At 43.1% G+C, this 17,680-nt stretch overlaps 1 protein-coding gene across 1 annotated transcript; it reads left to right on the top strand.

Moving 5' to 3' along the window:
- The first annotated feature begins 16,987 nt into the window (after window positions 1-16,987).
- On the top strand, window positions 16,988-17,465 carry LOC133259930 (dynein light chain 1, cytoplasmic-like). Its single transcript, XM_061438014.1, has one exon. The coding sequence runs from the start codon at window positions 17,010-17,012 to the stop codon at window positions 17,277-17,279; it is 270 nt and encodes an 89-aa protein (XP_061293998.1). The 5' UTR covers window positions 16,988-17,009; the 3' UTR covers window positions 17,280-17,465.
- The last annotated feature ends 215 nt before the right edge of the window (window positions 17,466-17,680 follow it).

Here is a 17,680-nt window from a genome sequence, read left to right as displayed (position 1 = left end):
TTGATGTCTCTGGCCATGATCAGGCAAGTGGAGTAAAATGAAACATAACCGAAACTCCTTCCCCATGGGGGTAACAGTCTGCCCTTTGCACAGACTTATCCAGAGATACTGCGTTGTAAGTACCAGATGGTCTATGATGCTGCGGCTTTATTTTATGATTTTCAAAGGTTGGAAAGAATCAGACACTCCAGGCTGCTTCTCTGCTTCGCATGAAAGACCCACAACCTTTGCACGGTCCTGGAGAGGGCCACCTGACCTTCAGTCCCTCTGAACGTCCTAGGGAGACCCCTGAGTCCTTGAGGGCAGGCCAGTGTGTCTTTCCATGTTCATTTGGGAAAATATGCTCTTTATTAATCCAGACACAGTGCTCAGGCAAATGGAATGAGCAAAAAGGGACCACCAGGTCCATTACAATCAGAATCTTCTGTGTATGTAGATAAGATAAAATGGGTTACATTAGCTGCATGTGTACATTAACTGTTCATTTTTCATACAGATAGTCCTGTTTAATAAGTAATGGCACCTTAGTCCATTAAGTTTCATGGCTAATATGTCCCTCCTCCCTCTGAATCTTGTTTAAAGAAAAAACATTTGGTTGGGTAATGTGCAGGATGTACCTTGGGGTACCAATTTATAGTACTCTCTTATCAGAAATTGCTTCCAAATGCCTCATATCCATATTTGAAATTCTGCAGGCAACAATTTCCTACACCGCGCTTGTGGCGCTCCATGGCAGATTACCTCAGTTGATGATGCAGTGGGTCAGGTAGAGAGCGGACGGATACACACAGGGGAAACCAAACAGAAACAAACGACTATCGATTTGGACAAGATTTCTTATTGCATGGAATTTTAAAATTTAACCATTTAACTAGTGTAGTAAAGCCAGGTTTTATTCATCAGTGTTGTAATTCCTAGAATATTGGCTACAGCTGTCATTTTTAAAATACATTATTTACATGCATGTTATACAAATGTCTTTGGACTCTATCCCTTCTGTCTTCATTCCTGAAAAGCCCTTTCCCGGGTCTGTGTCTGGCTTATCATTTAGCTGTTAGCCCAGGTCACTTCCTCACGTCAGGCAAGGCACTCCTGGGCCGATCGGCAAACATGAAATGCGGACTGTGTGCATTCTAGCTTTGTATCCATGTTCAACATCCTGGCTACGACACCGTTCCATGGTGATTTCTAGAATGACGTTGTTCTTAGGACACACACACTAAAGGGTTCCTAAGTGAGTAACACAAGCGAAGGATCAAGGTGCCCAAAGCTCTTAATTGGGTCAGAGCGATGTATTATACAACAATTATACAGAAAATACGGCAAGTGTTAGCAGTTGGTTAAACTGAAGGAGTCATGAGTCAACGATACTACTTTTGTAACATTTTCTAGATTTGATGTGTTTTCAAAATGAACAGTTGGAAAAAACAAAATAGCCTCCTTAGAGAAGATGTCTCTCCATTACTGAAGTCTCCACTGCCCCGTGCCGTCTATGCCATTATTCACATCACAGAACATTGACTTAACATCACTAGAATGCTTTACTTTTCAGTAACTCTGTCTGCCATCCTTCCAGACAGAATGCATGTAGGGCCTTCACATTCATCACCTCATTACACAGAACATTTCACAGAATGTTAAAAGATGCTCAAAAAATTTTTTTCTGAAAATATTTTTTGAAAATCTTAATTCATGGCAAATTCATATCAATCACCCAACATGTTTTCTGAAATTAGTATCCTTCTCGTAGTTGCCAGATTCTTGGGAAATGCAAATCTTTTGATGTGAGCTAAAAGTGTAATGTCCACACACACACACATAGCTAACCAACAAGCGTGGCAGAGCACAGTGACTTTACTTGGCCTGTTCATCCCATTCACTGGCATCACTGGCAAAAGTCAATCGTGGATTGACTACATTTCCTTTAACATCGGCACAAAACCCAGCATCTAGTAGCTCTGGCAGAACCAAGAGGAGACTCAGGCCCCGTCACCAAGTGCACACATGTGCCGTGTGCGCTGGCAGAACTGTGACTCAGCCCACGTCACTAAGTGCACACGTGTGCCGTGTGCACTGGCAGAACCATGACTCAGCCCACGTCACTAAGTGCACACATGTGCCGTGTGTGCTGGCGGAGCCGTGACTCAGCCCATGTCACCAAGTGCACACGTGTGCTGTGTGTGCTGTGCGCTCAGTCACCTCTGACCCTGCGATTCGTGGGCTGTAGCCCTCGGGGCTCCTCTCTCTGTAGGTTCCCCAGGCAAGAACACTGGAGTGCACTGCCATTTCCTACTCCAAGGGATCTGCCCAACTCGGGGACTGAACTCACGTCTCTTGTGTCTCCTGCCTTGCCAGGCAGATCCTTTATAACTGGGCCACCTGGGAAGTCCCTATATGTGTAAATATACACATACTTTACTAAAAACTCCAGAAAAACAGCATGTAGTCACAAACATCTGTGCCCAGAATAGGCATCTGTACAAGACACATCCTCTTTGCTTTGTCCATATTTAGAGAAGCCCAGCAGCAGGTGATCTGCCTATTCCTTTTACAGGAATTTCTGGTCAATGTCCAACCTGTTTCTTCCTGATCATAACTGATTTTCCAGTGCGGATTATAAAATTGCATCTGATTTCTGTTGGATTTTATTATTTGGAGGATTTTTGGAGTTCTAAACTTATGCTTTTCCTTTGGATGAGGAATAGGTATTTTTCACCAAGATAATAGATGCAAATGACGTGGCTGAGGCTAGTTATCAAGTCAAGTTTACATAGCACATGGGGTACATGCTTTTATGCTTTGAGGTGTTTTGATTTTTGTTGGGCAAAACAGCCATCTGGCAGATCAGAGAGAACAATTCTAAAATGAAAAGGATCCCTCAGTCTAAAAATAATGAGCTTCATGGGTGCAGCTCATTTTTTAGTTAATTGCCCTTAATTTATTCAGCTGAAATACCTTACAGTTTTCCGTGATTAAAGGGCACCATGTTTGACTTGTCATTGAATTAGTTTGATATTGATATAAATGAGCCATAAAGTATCCCATGATTGTTTCCTGAATAATATAAATGCATTTTCTTTTGTTACTGGCTCAATAAAGAATGAGATATACCTGATCTGTGGGTTTTTAAGCAAATCTTCTGCAGTTTGAAAATGAAGGGAAGATGGACTTAATCAGCAAGGAATGTATTTCCACAAGAAATTAAAACGTCTGTTGGTAATGAAGCTTATTTACTGTGATGCAGAATGAATAATGGTACCAGTTTCCATTTCTGTCTTAAACCTGAAAGAAATAAATCTCCATCAAAAAAAAAAAAAAGAGGAAAAAAGGAAAAAAACCAGCTAGACAAACAGTTGTCTCACCCCAACCCCTCTGTTGAACAATGGTCTAATTTACAGTAGCATATTGACTGAATTTGCTGTTTGCCTCAAAACTGTGTATTACAAACATTTATAAAAAGTCAATTTATTATAGGATAATTTAAGAAAATAAAAAAAGAAAATGTACACATCTGCTAGGCATGTCTCAGATAAAAACAGCTTATCTGTACTGCAACCTTCTGCACAAGTCATGTCATAAGAAGCATCCAGCTAAGGGTTACGTGCCAGCAAGACGCACTGAAAGGAGGGCAACTGGTAGCCTCTAAATGCTGATATGTTTTGCCCCAAAACACCGAATGAAACGCTCCCATTTTCTTTCTTTGAAGGACTTTTCCATGTTTCTAGAAGATATTGTTCAGTTGCTAAGTCCTGTCTGACTCTTTGTGATCCCATGGATCGCAGCACACCAGGCTCTGTCCTCCACTATCTCACAAAGTTTGCTCAAGTTCAAGTCAAAAAGATGAGCCATTTGAAAAATATACCTAGAATTTCAAACCTAACTACACAGATCTGAACTCCTTTATTCTATTAAGTCTTCTCCCCTTATTTCTGATTTCTGACCATGTCCTTACAGCTTTTAAATGATTGTGAAAATTTTAATTGTGTTTCCTGGTCCTTTTAACTTGCCTTGGTGCAAGGAATCTGAGACAGAGCTGTCCACCAGAAATAAAATGTGAGTCACACATGAAAGTATAGATTTTCTGGTAGCTACATTTTTAAAAGTAAAAAGAGGAAATTAATTTAATAGTATATTTTATCTAACACAAATGTGTCCCCAACATTTTCATTTCAACCTATAATCAGCATAACAATTTTTTTCATAGTAAGTCTTTAAAATTGAGGTATAGAGTACTTACGCACACGTAGTGGACTGAATGCTTTTGTCCTAAAATTCACATGCTGAGATCTGCAACCCCAGTGCGGTGATATGAGAGGGGGCCTATGGAAGGTGATTAGGTCATGAGGGTGGAGACCTCAGGAATGAGATCAGTGCCCTTACAAGAGACACCAAAGAACTCTCTCTCTCTGCCCGCCAAGTGAGGAATACAAGGAGAAGGCAGCAGTGTGCAACCCAGATGAGGCTCTTAGTCGACCCTGGCATGGTGGCACCCTGGTTTCAGCTTCTAGAACTGTGAGAAATAAATCACTGTTGTTTATAAGCTACCTCCTCTATGGTACTTTTTTTTTTTTTTTTTTTAGCAGCCCCAGTGGACTAAAACAGAACATCTCAGCTCAGATAACCACATTTTAAGACTTCAAGAACCACACACGGCTTCTGGCTGCTGGATCAGAAACCACAATTCCAAGAGAAACATACAGAGTACTAGAACTGATATCAATAAGCCTCGAGGCTTGCAGTTGCCCTCCGTCAACTGTCTCGAGCAAGTTAACCAGGACACTGAACCCAAGGGCTAAGGGTTTTAAATCTTTAAAATAAACAGGTCAGGGTAGATGGTCTTGAGTGTTTATTTTAACTCTAAGATGATGATACTGTTATCATATGAAGAAACTTTTGCTTTCTGGCTTCCCTGGGGTTGCTCTGAAAAACCATTATCCATGGTTAAGTAAATAACATTCCCGCTGAGGACCACTGTGGAGCAGCGACTCAGGCTTGTCCTGCGAGGAGCAGCTGGCTTGCAAATCGGAGCCTGCAGCTTAGAAGGCCTGCTCTAGGGATTCTTTTGGTGAAGGCTCATATTTAAAATCACAGTCTTTAAAATTTGCCTTTTACTTTTTAATAGTATCTTAATAAACATGACATGCATCCTCCAAATACATTTAGGTTTCTCACTGCAGCTAGTTTCAAGTGCGTTGGTTGTTGACACCTGGAGTGTGTCTGTGGGGCTCACATGAGTGCTAAGTTGCTTCAGTTGTGTCTGACTCTTTGTGACCCTATGGACTGTAGCCTGCAAGGCTCCTCTGTCCATGGGATTCTCCAGGCAAGAATACTGGAGTGGGTTGCCATTCCCTTTCCCCAGGGAAATTTCCTGACTCACGGATTGAAGCTGGGTCTCCTGCACTGGCAGGTGGATTCTTTACCATCTGAGCCACCAGGGAAGCCCCATTTTAAGTGAGACCATCCCGCAAATACCCTCCATATCGCAAAATGCTAGTCATCTCCGTGTGGGTGTGCTGGATGCAGAAACATGCTGCGCTGACATAGGTCTTAACTACGTTGCATGGTCTTCATATGCGGGTGGTAAGTGCACGACATGCATCATTTCCTTTCATTCACAGTGAGGGAAGGGGGGGTTGGAAAGATTTGCTGGTTTTCTCAAGATCGCCCAATTGTTTCCTAGTGAAGACAGAACTTGAATGGAGACTCTCCTCCTGATGGATGAGGGTGTTCTTAGCCACTAGGTCCTGCTCCCTAACTGTCCTTTTCTGCTCAGGTGAGCCACTCCTCCAGGTCAGTCTCAACCCTGGCTGTATATGAGAATCACAGGGGGCTTTTTATTTTTTTTAACTTAAAAAATTGCTTTACAATGCTGTGTTAGTTTCTGCTGCACAATAACATGAATCGGCTATAAATACGCATCTACCTCCCACCTCTGAGCCTCCCTGCCACCCAGCACCTCATCCCAGCCCAGCAGGCCATCACGGAGCCCCGGAGCTGATGCACAGCGGGAGTTCTAAACCTCCCACTGTCCTCGCCCACCCACAGCACCAAAACCTACTGACTCAGAGCCTCTAAGCACCATCTGGGCTGGGGTGAGGCCTGGAGCTGGGTGTTCTTTCAAAGGTTTCCCATACACTATGATTTTCATCAAAAGCAGAAAGGAAACCTTAACCTAAGGAATAGCTACTTCCATTTTACTCATTAAAATATAAGTCTGCGCACACAAAGAGAAGTAGATGACTAAAATTGTGTGAATATGTGTGTGCCAAAGGTACTTTTTACTAAACATTTTAAGTATAAGGATGGTGTGTGCTTGTCCTTTAAAATTTCAGTTCGTGTTCCTTAAGCATTTGTTTGTATCATAGCCAAGCACCTTCAGAGACCTGCTGGTAGCCCACTGTTTAATTCTCTTCCGATTTTTCCATCTCTTAAGCAAGTTCTCAGCTCTCACATCCCACTCTGAATTAGCCTGAAAACCGACTAACATATCTTTTAAATTATGTATCATGTGTCAATATGTGTGCAAAATACATAAAATTTGTATTTCAAAATAATTTTTTGTATTTGTTTTTGTCACGTAAAGGGAAGCCCTTGGGGGGACCGAGCTCTTTCTGTCTCTCTGCTCATGCTTCCTGCCCTTACGCCCCGCACGATCGTTCCCCTCCAGAGTTTTGCCGGAACTCCTGTGGGAGGAGGGCCTCCGAGGGACAGGACGGGCCTGGGGCGGTTCTTCCTCTCGGCTGAGTGGCCAGGCCCCTGTCACAGGCTCTCTCTGCTGGAAAAGGACGCTGGGAAAAGGGCCTCCTTGAAGCAGGGCAAACGGGCTCCATGCCCAGGCTCCAAAAAGTGAACGAGCAAGCCAACAAAATTCCCAGACCGCCGCCAAAAGCAGCGAAAAATACAGAGTGCTAAGGACGAAAGGGGGGCCTTGGGAACGGGGCGCCCACAAAGGGGACGCCGTCCCTCGCTGAGGCATCACGGCTTTCCGTCTCCATGTTCCAGCGCAGCCTGTCACTGTATGTTCATTCACTTACCTCCGTCTCTTGCTTATTGTCTGCACTGCCCTTTGTCTCTGTAGGGTCAACGTTTGCTCTTCTCACCAGAGCCTCCCTGCCACCTACCATGTTGTTTGGCCAAGAAATGTAACGAATCTTTGGTTACTGAAAGCTGAATGATGAGGTTATGGAGTGAGGAGAAGTAAGGACAGGAGGGGCTCCTGTTTCCCTTATCTAACCGAGACCTACTCTTTTTAGTAAATTGATTTTTTTTAATCAGAATATCTTTAGTGTTTTAATACCACCACACTTTAAACAGTCTTTTGTTATGTTTGCTTTCAATAAAAGTTTTGGCATAAATTCCCAAACCCTGATCATAAGGAAGATCATAAGGAAGAGTCCATACACAATGCAGAACAATATATCATGACTTCCACACCACAGAGCAAAGTCTAATGCGATGCAGTAAACACAGATACAACACTGAAATGAAACTCACGGAAATGAAAGTTACATAAATCAAAATGTTAATCAGTCATACTGAAGCTAACTTTAAAATTGCTCCCTTAGACTGTTGTAGAAACTAGGAAATCTTGTATCAAAGTATATAATTTCATTTCACAAAAATCTAAACATCACAAAATCCTTTTTCTACACCGCCAGTGATATTGAGTCAGACTGGCTGAATCCCGCTTCGGGGGTCTCCCCTTCTTTCTAAGCCCCACGTTCGCTCAGCTCTAATCTCTCGCTTGACCTTTTTCCCAGATTGCAGGTCATCAGTTAATGCCTTAGAAATTGGCACGGATGGTGCATATGCAGACTCAGCAAAGAAAAAAAGATAGGCTTGGAAGAAAGAACAGAAAACATTATACTCTTGCTTCTTTGAAAGATAAGGTTCAGCTTACTTTGCAAAGAGTATTGAACAAATCATAGTACCACACTGTGTCTTTTAGCAGCGATTTTAGAACGGTCCCTTTACCCTTCCATCAATTATTAAACAGAGCGCTCTAGTTGAGAGGCCGCCAACTCTCACTTCCCATGCTATGCTGCTGCTAAGTCACTTCAGTCGTGTCTGCTCTGTGCGACCCCATAGACGGCAGCCCACCAGGCTCCCCCGTCCCTGGGACTCTCCAGGCAAGAACACTGGAGTGGGTTGCCATTTCCTTCTCCAATGCATGACATCCTCAATTTTTCCTTTGACCCTAAATGACCTTGGAGAAAGCAGATATCCACTCTGCACATCAGTTGCATTCTTGTAAGGTGCCCTGCTGGAAGCTCAGAGTCCAGGTTCGTGGTGACAGACAAACGAGATGTAGAGGGCATGGACATTGGTTGTTGGAAAACAGACACTCTTCTAATGAGATTATATTCTTCCCTTGTTTAAAATCTTCCAAAGTCTTTCCATTACCCTCAAAACAGAACCGACTCTTGGCTCGCTGACGCCTCCTCATCCCTCTGAACTCGCTGCGTGGGCGTCTCCGTTCTCTGTACCCCACCCAGCCCAGCGCACTCCTCTTTATCACAGCGCTTCTCTGTGTCTAGATGGCTTTACTGCCAAATCATCCAGCAGCTAATTCTCAGCATCACCTCTCAACCCCCAAATCCTCTGTTAAGGGGCTTCCTATTTACTGCCTTGTCAAGACCCTCCCTAACCTCACACCCTCTGTTATACTCTTCATAGCACTATGTGAAATGATTATGCTTGTTACAGGTGAGTATTCTGTTTTCTCTGCCTAACACGAAAGTTTCCCAAGGGCATCACTGTCTACCGGGAACAGTACATTGTAAGTATTAAAGAAGAACTACAATGAATAAATAATGTTTGGTTAAAATGAATACATTTCAAATAGTCTAGTTCAACACACACATCCTCACTCAGCTTCAGAGAGCAGCTAGAGCATTCTGAACAGGGACTGGATACTTTGCTGTAAATGCAACTTACATATGCAATGCCTGAGACATACGTAACCCAGACATCAGCTGTGACCTCATTCATTCATTCACTCTCCATGTGCAAGGTCCTAGGCTGGGCACAGGGACATGATGGTACGGTCTCATTAAGACGGTCACGAGTCCGCCAGCCCATAACGTATGGGCATTGGAGACAGTCGGTGTTTCTCTACAGCTTTGCGCTGAGTAAGGAACGAGGCAGAGTGACCCCTGGTTTCGAATTCCTTTCTCTGTGCACACGTCATTTGCTGCCCACAACCTGTCACCCAGCAGGCATTCACCTTCTTAATGCACTCTCACAGAAGCTGCTGTGGGTCCAGCGTATTTGTGAGTGAAATAAACTGTCACATAACAGGGATGGGGTTGCTGGAAAGGAGAAATTCTTTAGTAAAGCAAACACACAACACGTGAACACGCTTCTTCTCAGAACCACTTGCCTCCAGCCTCCACTCTGCAGCTTCACACACCTTGTAACAGGCGATGCTTCACTCTCCCCTTCCCCCTTGGCCCTTCTTAACTCTCTCTTCTCCCCTTCTTGGAGATGCTCTCCATAATATTTTAATAAGGCTTATTGCTTGAGTTCTGTTGGCCAACATCTCAAAATTTCACCCAACAACCCATGTGCCTTTAAACACACACACACGCACACAACTATACAACTAGAGCAATATCTTTCCTGAGATACACCAAATGCCCCTTCTTACCATATTAGTATTTTTTTTCATCTTATTACACTCAGGTATATTGTCTGAGGCTTTCCAGGTGGCACAGTGGTTAAGGACCCGCCTACCAGTACAGGAGACACAAGAGACGAGGGTTCAAACTCTGGGCTGGGAAGATCCTCTGGAGTCGGGAATGGCAACTCCCTCCAGTATTCTTGCCTGGAAAACTCCAGGGACAGAGGAGCCTAGTGGGCTACAGTCCATGGGGTCACAAAGAGTCAGGCATGACTGAGCCCACACATAAATACTGTCTGAAAGAATGGTTAGGGAAAAGACCAATGGCTGGTAACCAGAATGTCAGGGTATTAATTACACGCCTCATGATAATGTTTTATTCTGATAATAGCTGTTGAAACCTAATATAGATTTCCCTCACAGTCTGCTGGTTAAGACTTTGCCTTCCAACGCAGTGGGTATGGGTCTGATCTCTGGTTGGGGAGCTAAGACCCCACATGCCTCAGCCAAAAAACCAACAGGTAAACCAGAAGCAACATTGTGACAAATTCAGAAAGACTTTAAAAACGGTCCACACCAAAACACCTTTAAAAGAAACATAATAATGAAAAAGTGTGTTTTCTGTATGCCAGTCATTGTTTTAGACACTTTGCATATGTTATCTTATCTCAGTCCCATATTTGCATTATATGGTAGGTTCCCAGGTGGGATCAGTGGTAAAGAATCCACCTGCCAATGTAGGAGGTGCAGGGAGCATGGGTTCGATCTCTGGGTCAGGAAGATTCCCTGGAGCAGGAAATGGCAACCTGTTCCAGGATTCTTGCCTGTAAAATTCCATGGACAGAGGGGCCTGACGGGCTAAAGTCCATGGGATTGTGAAGAGTTGAACACAACTGAACACAACAACACTATCCCTGTTTTATGGATGAAAAAACTGAGGCAGGGGTGGGTTAAATAATTTGCCCAAGATCACAGAGCCCTACAGACGTTGCCCGACGTCGCAGCTCTGACCAGACTCACGATGTCCAAGAGCAGGAGGGTCAGAGGAAATGTCCTCCTTCCCAATGAGCCGAAATTGTATCTGTGAGCACTGGTGCCTTCCCTGCAGAGAAGGGAGTGACAAGAGAAGCCTAGCACGGGATCTGATGGAAAGATTAAAGGTCACAACGTCCTTAACTTACTAAAATCAGAAGCCAGTGCTTACCACCACTGAGTACGTGCCAGAGTCTGCTAAGCACTTGCAAAGCTTAATCTTGTTTTAACCCCTCCAGTCTCCAAGGCAAGTATCATACATATATTTTAATATGCTTTCAAATAGCTTAAAACCCTTAGGTCACAAATCTGATGAGCAGAGGAACTGGGCTTCTGCTTCAGTGAGACTTTTCACCTGCTCCCCTGTCCTACCCCACTCCACGCTGAGCTGTGTTTACCTGGGCGGGTAGGCCATCGGTCACTGTGCCGGCCCACGGCTCCCTCGCAAGCTCACACTCACATGTCATCTCACCTCTTCCCTTGGGTTATTGTCATAAACTGCATGTGATGACATTTCTCCCCTATTCAAAAGAAACAAAGAAAGGATACTGATAAATTCATCCTAACTGAGCAACCCTTTTCAATTTCCACTGCATTTCATAGTAACCAAATAACAACAAGCTCATGGAGGTAGGTAGGGTAACTTATGGAGACCTGGTTTTGCTTAGGATTTTTAAAATCACATTGTCTTGCATATTTACGGCAAATCTTTTCTATAAAAGACATTTTTGAAATGCCATCTTGCTACACAAATCTGATATTCCGTGATGTCTTAAACACGTTACAGTACTCCTATGGGTGAGGGTACTGTGGAGGGTCTTTCAATCTATATCAGCTCAGGTGTGTTGGTTTTATGTGTTTATTTCCTCTGAGGGGCTTCATATATTCTCACCAGCCACACTTCTGAAATAATTGAGAAGCAGCAGGTAGTCTAGGCAGTAAGTAATCCTTTAGAATACATAAATCTTTTGACTTGGTGGCTCCTTCAAGATATGTCACAGTAGCTACTTGAAAAATGCTTTCTTTTTGCCAAGTGATATCACAAAGGCTTGGGGTTGGAAAACCTGTGAGCCATCTGAGACGTTCGTCGCAGCTGAGAGATGGGTCTGTGAGATGCCTCCTATTCTGACCACCATCTGACGGCAACTCCAGGCTGTTATCTGTGTGGGAACTGGCCCGTTGCACTGAGTCAATCTGCAGAACTGTGAGGGACAATAATAAATGCTTTAAAGCACAGAGACCTAGGATGGCTTATTTTGTAGCAATACAGGCAAGGGGAACACTCGTTAAATGTTGCAATTTCAAGCCTCAATTTTCTAGGAGCATTTCATGTACAAACAACCACACAAAAGCAAACATTTACAGTGAGCTTCAGATTTTCAAGCCATGGTCAGGCAACTGCAACCCCTACACACTTTTAGAAACACATACACACACACAGAACAATCTGTGTGACCCTGAGTTGGGAAAATTTTTCTTAAATATGATGCCAAAATCATGGTCCATAAAATTTTTTAAAAATTCATTAACTGGACTTCACCAAAATTGAGAAGTCTTGCTCTTTTGCTCTTCAGAAGGCAGAGTTAAGAGCATGAAAAGACAAGTCACTGACTATGGGAAAATATCTGCCAAACAGATCTCCTACAGAACTTTTATGCAGGATACATAATGAATTTTCAAAACCCAACAGTAAGAAAACAATTCAATTAGAAAATGGGTGAAATATTTACCAGACATTTCACTGAAGAAGATGTAAGGATGGCAAAGACACACGTGAAGGCTGCTCGGCATCATAAGTGATTAGAGAAAGCGTGTTAGTCGCTCAGTCGTGTCTGACTCTTTGTGACCCCGTGGACTGTAGCCTGCCAGGCTCCTCTGTCCATGGGAAGAATAATGGAGTGGGTTGCCATTCCCTTCCCCAGGGGCTCTTCCCGACCCAGGGATCAATCCGGCTCTCCTGCACTGCAGGCAGATTCTTTACCAAGTGAGCTACCAGGGAAGCCAAATTAAATCCTTGGAGTGAACCTGCTCCACATGTGAATCAATGGGGGAAAAACTACAGGGTGGAAAACAGATTATTAGTTGCCATGAGCTGGTGGTGGAGGGAAGGCTTGACTACAAAGGAGAAACGTAAAGGAATGTTTTGGATAATGGGAGCATTCTGTGCAGTGGCTGTGGGGCTAGATATGATGCTATGCATTTGGCAAAGCCCATAGAACTGTGCCCCACAGAACAAATCCTACTGTATTCACTTAAAAACAAAATCAGCCACCACAAACAAGGCTGTCACGAAGGGTGATGGTGCACCCTGAGGATGACATGTGACTTCAGATCTCTGCCTCTCAGTTCCAAGAGCTTGGTTCAGTATCTTTTAACTCCTCACCTAAGTGGGGCCAGTGGAGACTGAGGTACGTTTCAGGGGGAATAGACAATATATAGGCTGAGAGTCTTAAAAGAGTCCTAGGTCAACTATTTTGCAAATCAATCCAAATCCACTATGGCTATAGATTCTTCATTTTTTTTTTCCCTCTAGAGCACAAATCTTCACTTTCCTGACCTCTACATTTGTAATAAATTTTGTCTTTATCCCTCAAGTCAAAAATTGTTCTTAGTGGATAATGCATATGCCTGGATACCAAAAGATGACTCTCAAAATATTTTCATAAAATGCACTTTTTAGATCCTGTCCTTTGTCTTATCATTGGGATCCTGATGGAATTTCATTAGGCAGATGAATATCAACATCTTAACTTTCAGAAACTTAGTATATCTAAGATCATGGCATCCGGTCCCATCATTTCTTGGCAAATAGAAGGAGAAACACTGGAGGCAGTGGCAGACTTTATTTTCCTGGGCTCCAAAATCACTGCAGATGGTGACTGCAGCCATGAAATTAAAAGATGGCTGCTCCTTGGAAGGAAGCTGTGACCAACCTAGACAGCATATTAAACACAGAGACATCACTTTACTGACAAAAGTCCATATAGTCAAAGTTATAATTTTCCAGTAGTCATGCATGGATGTGAGAGTTGGACCATAAAGAAGGCTGAGCACCAAAGAATTGATGCTTTTGAACTGTGGTGTTGGAGAAGACTCTTGAGAGTCCCTTGGACAGCACGGAGATCAAACCAGTAAGTCCTAATGGAAATCAACCCTGAATATTCATTGGAAGGACTGATGCTGACTATGAAGCTCCAATATTTTGACTACCTGATGGAAAGGGCCGACTCATTGGAAAAACCCCTGATGCTGGGAAGGATTGAAGGCAGGACGAGAAGTGGGTGACAGAGGACGAGATGGTTAGATTGTATCACAGACTCAGTGGACATGACATTGAGGAAACTTGTGAGATAGTGAAGGACAGAGGAGCCTGGCACGCCGCAGTCCAAGGGGTCGCAGAGTCCAGCATGACTTAGTAAATGAACAATGACAACAAATAGCTGAAATAAAACATTGTGGACTTAGAATTCTGAAAGTTGTGCCAGTCTCCCTGCGAAATGCCACTTTAGCACCATTTAACAGAGGGATGGATGGCAATCAGAACAATTAGCACACACCTCAGGTCACACCCTTCATGCGTATTCCTGGTAAACCCTGGAAACCAGAGCTAAGGAAGAGGGGGAATGATCCCTCCTTGCTCTTCAAAGGGCTCTACAAGTGGGCATTGTGATACCGACATTTTCTGGATAGTTCACAGAGAAATTCAACAGTTCACAAAGAAAATTCAAATCACATATAAAAATAGTGTCAAGGCTCTCAACTCTAGCTTCATTCTCCTAATGTTGAGGAAATCCTGAAAACAGCTTCTGGCATGCTTTCATTCCATGCAGTACTCACCAGTATACCTGGCTTCCCCATGCTTAGAAGAAAGAGCCTCCAGCTCTCATATTTTAAGCCAGGTCAAGATGTCACAACACACTGTCCACACACACAGTATGAAGGTGTCCAGGGTCGGCCGTGGCTGTGACCCGCAAGAACGGGATGAAAGCCAGGACAGAGACCAAACAAAATTTCCCTTTGAAGTGAGTGCAGAAGTGCCAGAGAACACAGGCAGCACCCAGCACCTTCTCACTGTACCCAGTCTACCGGGGATACCACCTCCCAGGGCTTTCTCTGGCCGACAGTCCCTGAATGAACAATGAGGACTTTAACGTTAGGTATTTTCCTCCTGTTCCTGTCACAGATTCAGTTCAGCAGAAACATAGCAGGTGATACCGTCCAAAGCGAGACTTGGCAGTGGTACACAGACTTTCTTTGTAGCTTGTTGTCCAGTAAAATGATTTAGAGGAAAAAGGGAAAATAAGGTGATGTGTAGTTTAGAGAAACCAAATAGTAAATTAGTATCTTTTCAGAGGGATATAGGAGGAAAGTGACTAGAAAAGAAGGCAGCAGCGTGGCTTCTGAATCCTGTGTCCTTGACTTACACCATGAACTTGGATAGGGTACAAGGAGCTGCCATCACCATGCAAGAATCGCCTTGCTTACTTTACCTTTAGTGCATGTGACATTTTTCTCCACAATAAATCAAAGGATTATAACATTGTATGTCTGCATCAGCTTTCATCCCTGGATTATAAAATGATTTGCAAATAGATGCCTCTCATCTTCAAGATTTCCATGAGAGACAGGAAGGAAATAAAGAACTTAATCAGATAATTGATATTTATAGAACACCTACTCTTTGCTCTGTATACTCTGCATCATCTCATTTAATGTCCATCACGAATCACTATGGCAAATATTCTAAACCCCACTTTACAAACAAGAAAGTTGAGATTCAAAGAGATTAAATAATATATTCCACATAACATATCTTTCTCCAATGCCCACAGCTAACCTTCATCTCAGGACAGAGAAAATGTTATTACATATCTGCCCCAAATCATAGAGGGGTCCCTCTGTAAGTAGATGACCTTCCTGACTTCAAGTAAATGTTTCCGCACTAGTTTCTTATGTTATCGTGGCTTTTAGAATAATCAAGAATGTAGGATCCGTGGTCAAAGCCCTTGATTTGGACCTTAGTCAACTTGATAAATGCTTCCTGAGCTTCAGTTTCCTTACAGATAGTGTAGCATAACAAATCTATAGAATTTGCTTTATAGATCCACTGTAAATATCAAATGATACATAGTGTGTGTCGGTCTGTCCATCTGTCTATCTGTCTACAGGTCTCCCAGGTGGTACTGGTGTTATTGAACCCACCTGCCAATGCAGGAGGCATACGAAACATTGGTTTGATCCCTGGATCAGGAAGCTCCCCTGGAGAAGGAAATGGCAACCACTCCAGTATTCTTGCCTGGAGAATCCCATGGACGGAGGAGCTTGGTGGGCTACAGTTCACAGGATCTCAAAGAGTCGGGTATGAATGAGCGACTTTGCGTGCATATATATAGTGAGCAGGACTCTGCCTGGCCTCTATTAGTACTAAATCCTCTGTAAAGGTTGGGCAATGATATCATCATAACAAAGACATTTGAAAAGTATAATTAAACATGTGGCCATGCATTCACTGACTTCTATGTATGGCATAAAATTGTATTTGATTGCTGACAAAAAGAATATGGTTATTTGGCTTATTTCCTGTTCATTATGACTCAGATTTAGCGCTCAGACAGGTGTGCATTTGATGAAGTTTGGAATTTGGCAATCTTTCCTTCTTTAAAAAGAAATACAAAGATAGAAGAATAAAATTACAACAAATATTTATAAATTAGTCCTTTATTTGATAAATACTTCTTGGAAAATTACTTTGCCAAAAGTCAGAAAGCAAAAACAAAACAAAGAGAGAAAAACAGTGGTTATAGTGAAGAAAAAATTACCAAGGAGTGACGTGACTATTTAAGAAGACATGCTTTCAGGACTTAAGGTATCTTTTGCCCCCAAATCCATAAAATGTCTGTGGTTGACTTTCCCATGCCAGTATGTAGTTGGTGTAGGATAAAAAGATAGAACCTCAGCAGAGCACGCAAATTTTTAGAGATCTGGGTTTGAGAGCTGAGTTACAGCAATGCTGTGAATTATTAACTGAGAAATCACAAAATTTACCTGCAGTCCAGGGGCTGTTCATTCCTTTTGTTCACAAATCCTCATTTTATTCTGATCCAAAAGCCCAGTGTTATGTGGCCTTTGCCTGTGTCACTGACCGTACCCTGTACTACAGGCGCTCATGGAATTAGGCAGACTGAGTTAGGCTTTAAGGAGCAAATCCATCATCTCAGGGGCTTCACACACAGCGGCCTTCCCGTCATACTCTGTTACTTATTCCTCCTTTAATTTAAAGCAGAGCATAGCTTCGTCCCCTGCAGGACTTCTCCCGCCTTCTGTTCGCGCGGCTCGCGCTTCCTGAGAAGTAACCATGTGTGACCGAAAGGCCGTAATCAAGAATGCCGATATGTCGGAGGAGATGCAACAGGACTCGGTGGAGTGTGCTACTCAGGCATTGGAAAAGTATAATATAGAGAAGGACATTGCGGCCCATATCAAGAAGGAGTTTGACAAGAAGTACAACCCCACCTGGCAATGCATCGTGGGGAGGAACTTCGGTAGTTATGTGACACATGAAACCAAACACTTCATCTACTTCTACCTGGGCCAAGTGGCCATTCTCCTGTTCAAATCTGGTTAAAAGCATGGACTGTGCCACACACCCAGTGATCCATCCAAAAACAAGGACTGCAGCCTAAATTCCAAATACCAGAGACTGAAGTCTTCAGCCTTGCCTAAGGGAACATCTCCATCTTTGAACCTTTGTTGTGTTTTGTACAGGGCATTCTCTGTACTAGTTTGTGGTTATAAAGCAATTAGTAAAACAGCTTACATTTGTATTTATTTTCTATTCCATACCTCTCTGCCCCATGTTTTTTCTCTTCAAAATCCATTCCTTTAAAGAAATAAATCTGTTGAAGTGTGCGTTAATTACCGTTTGTTCAAATAATCTATTGAAGATGGCCTATTACTTGATCTTGGGTAGGTTGGTGGGGGTGATTCCTTGAAGTTTCTGTGGAATGTAATAGACTAGCCTATTCA

The sequence above is a fragment of the Bos javanicus genome, chromosome 13, assembly GCF_032452875.1.
Source record: "Bos javanicus breed banteng chromosome 13, ARS-OSU_banteng_1.0, whole genome shotgun sequence".
NCBI classification, from domain to species: domain Eukaryota; kingdom Metazoa; phylum Chordata; class Mammalia; order Artiodactyla; family Bovidae; genus Bos; species Bos javanicus.
This window is presented reverse-complemented; position numbering and strand designations above follow the sequence as displayed.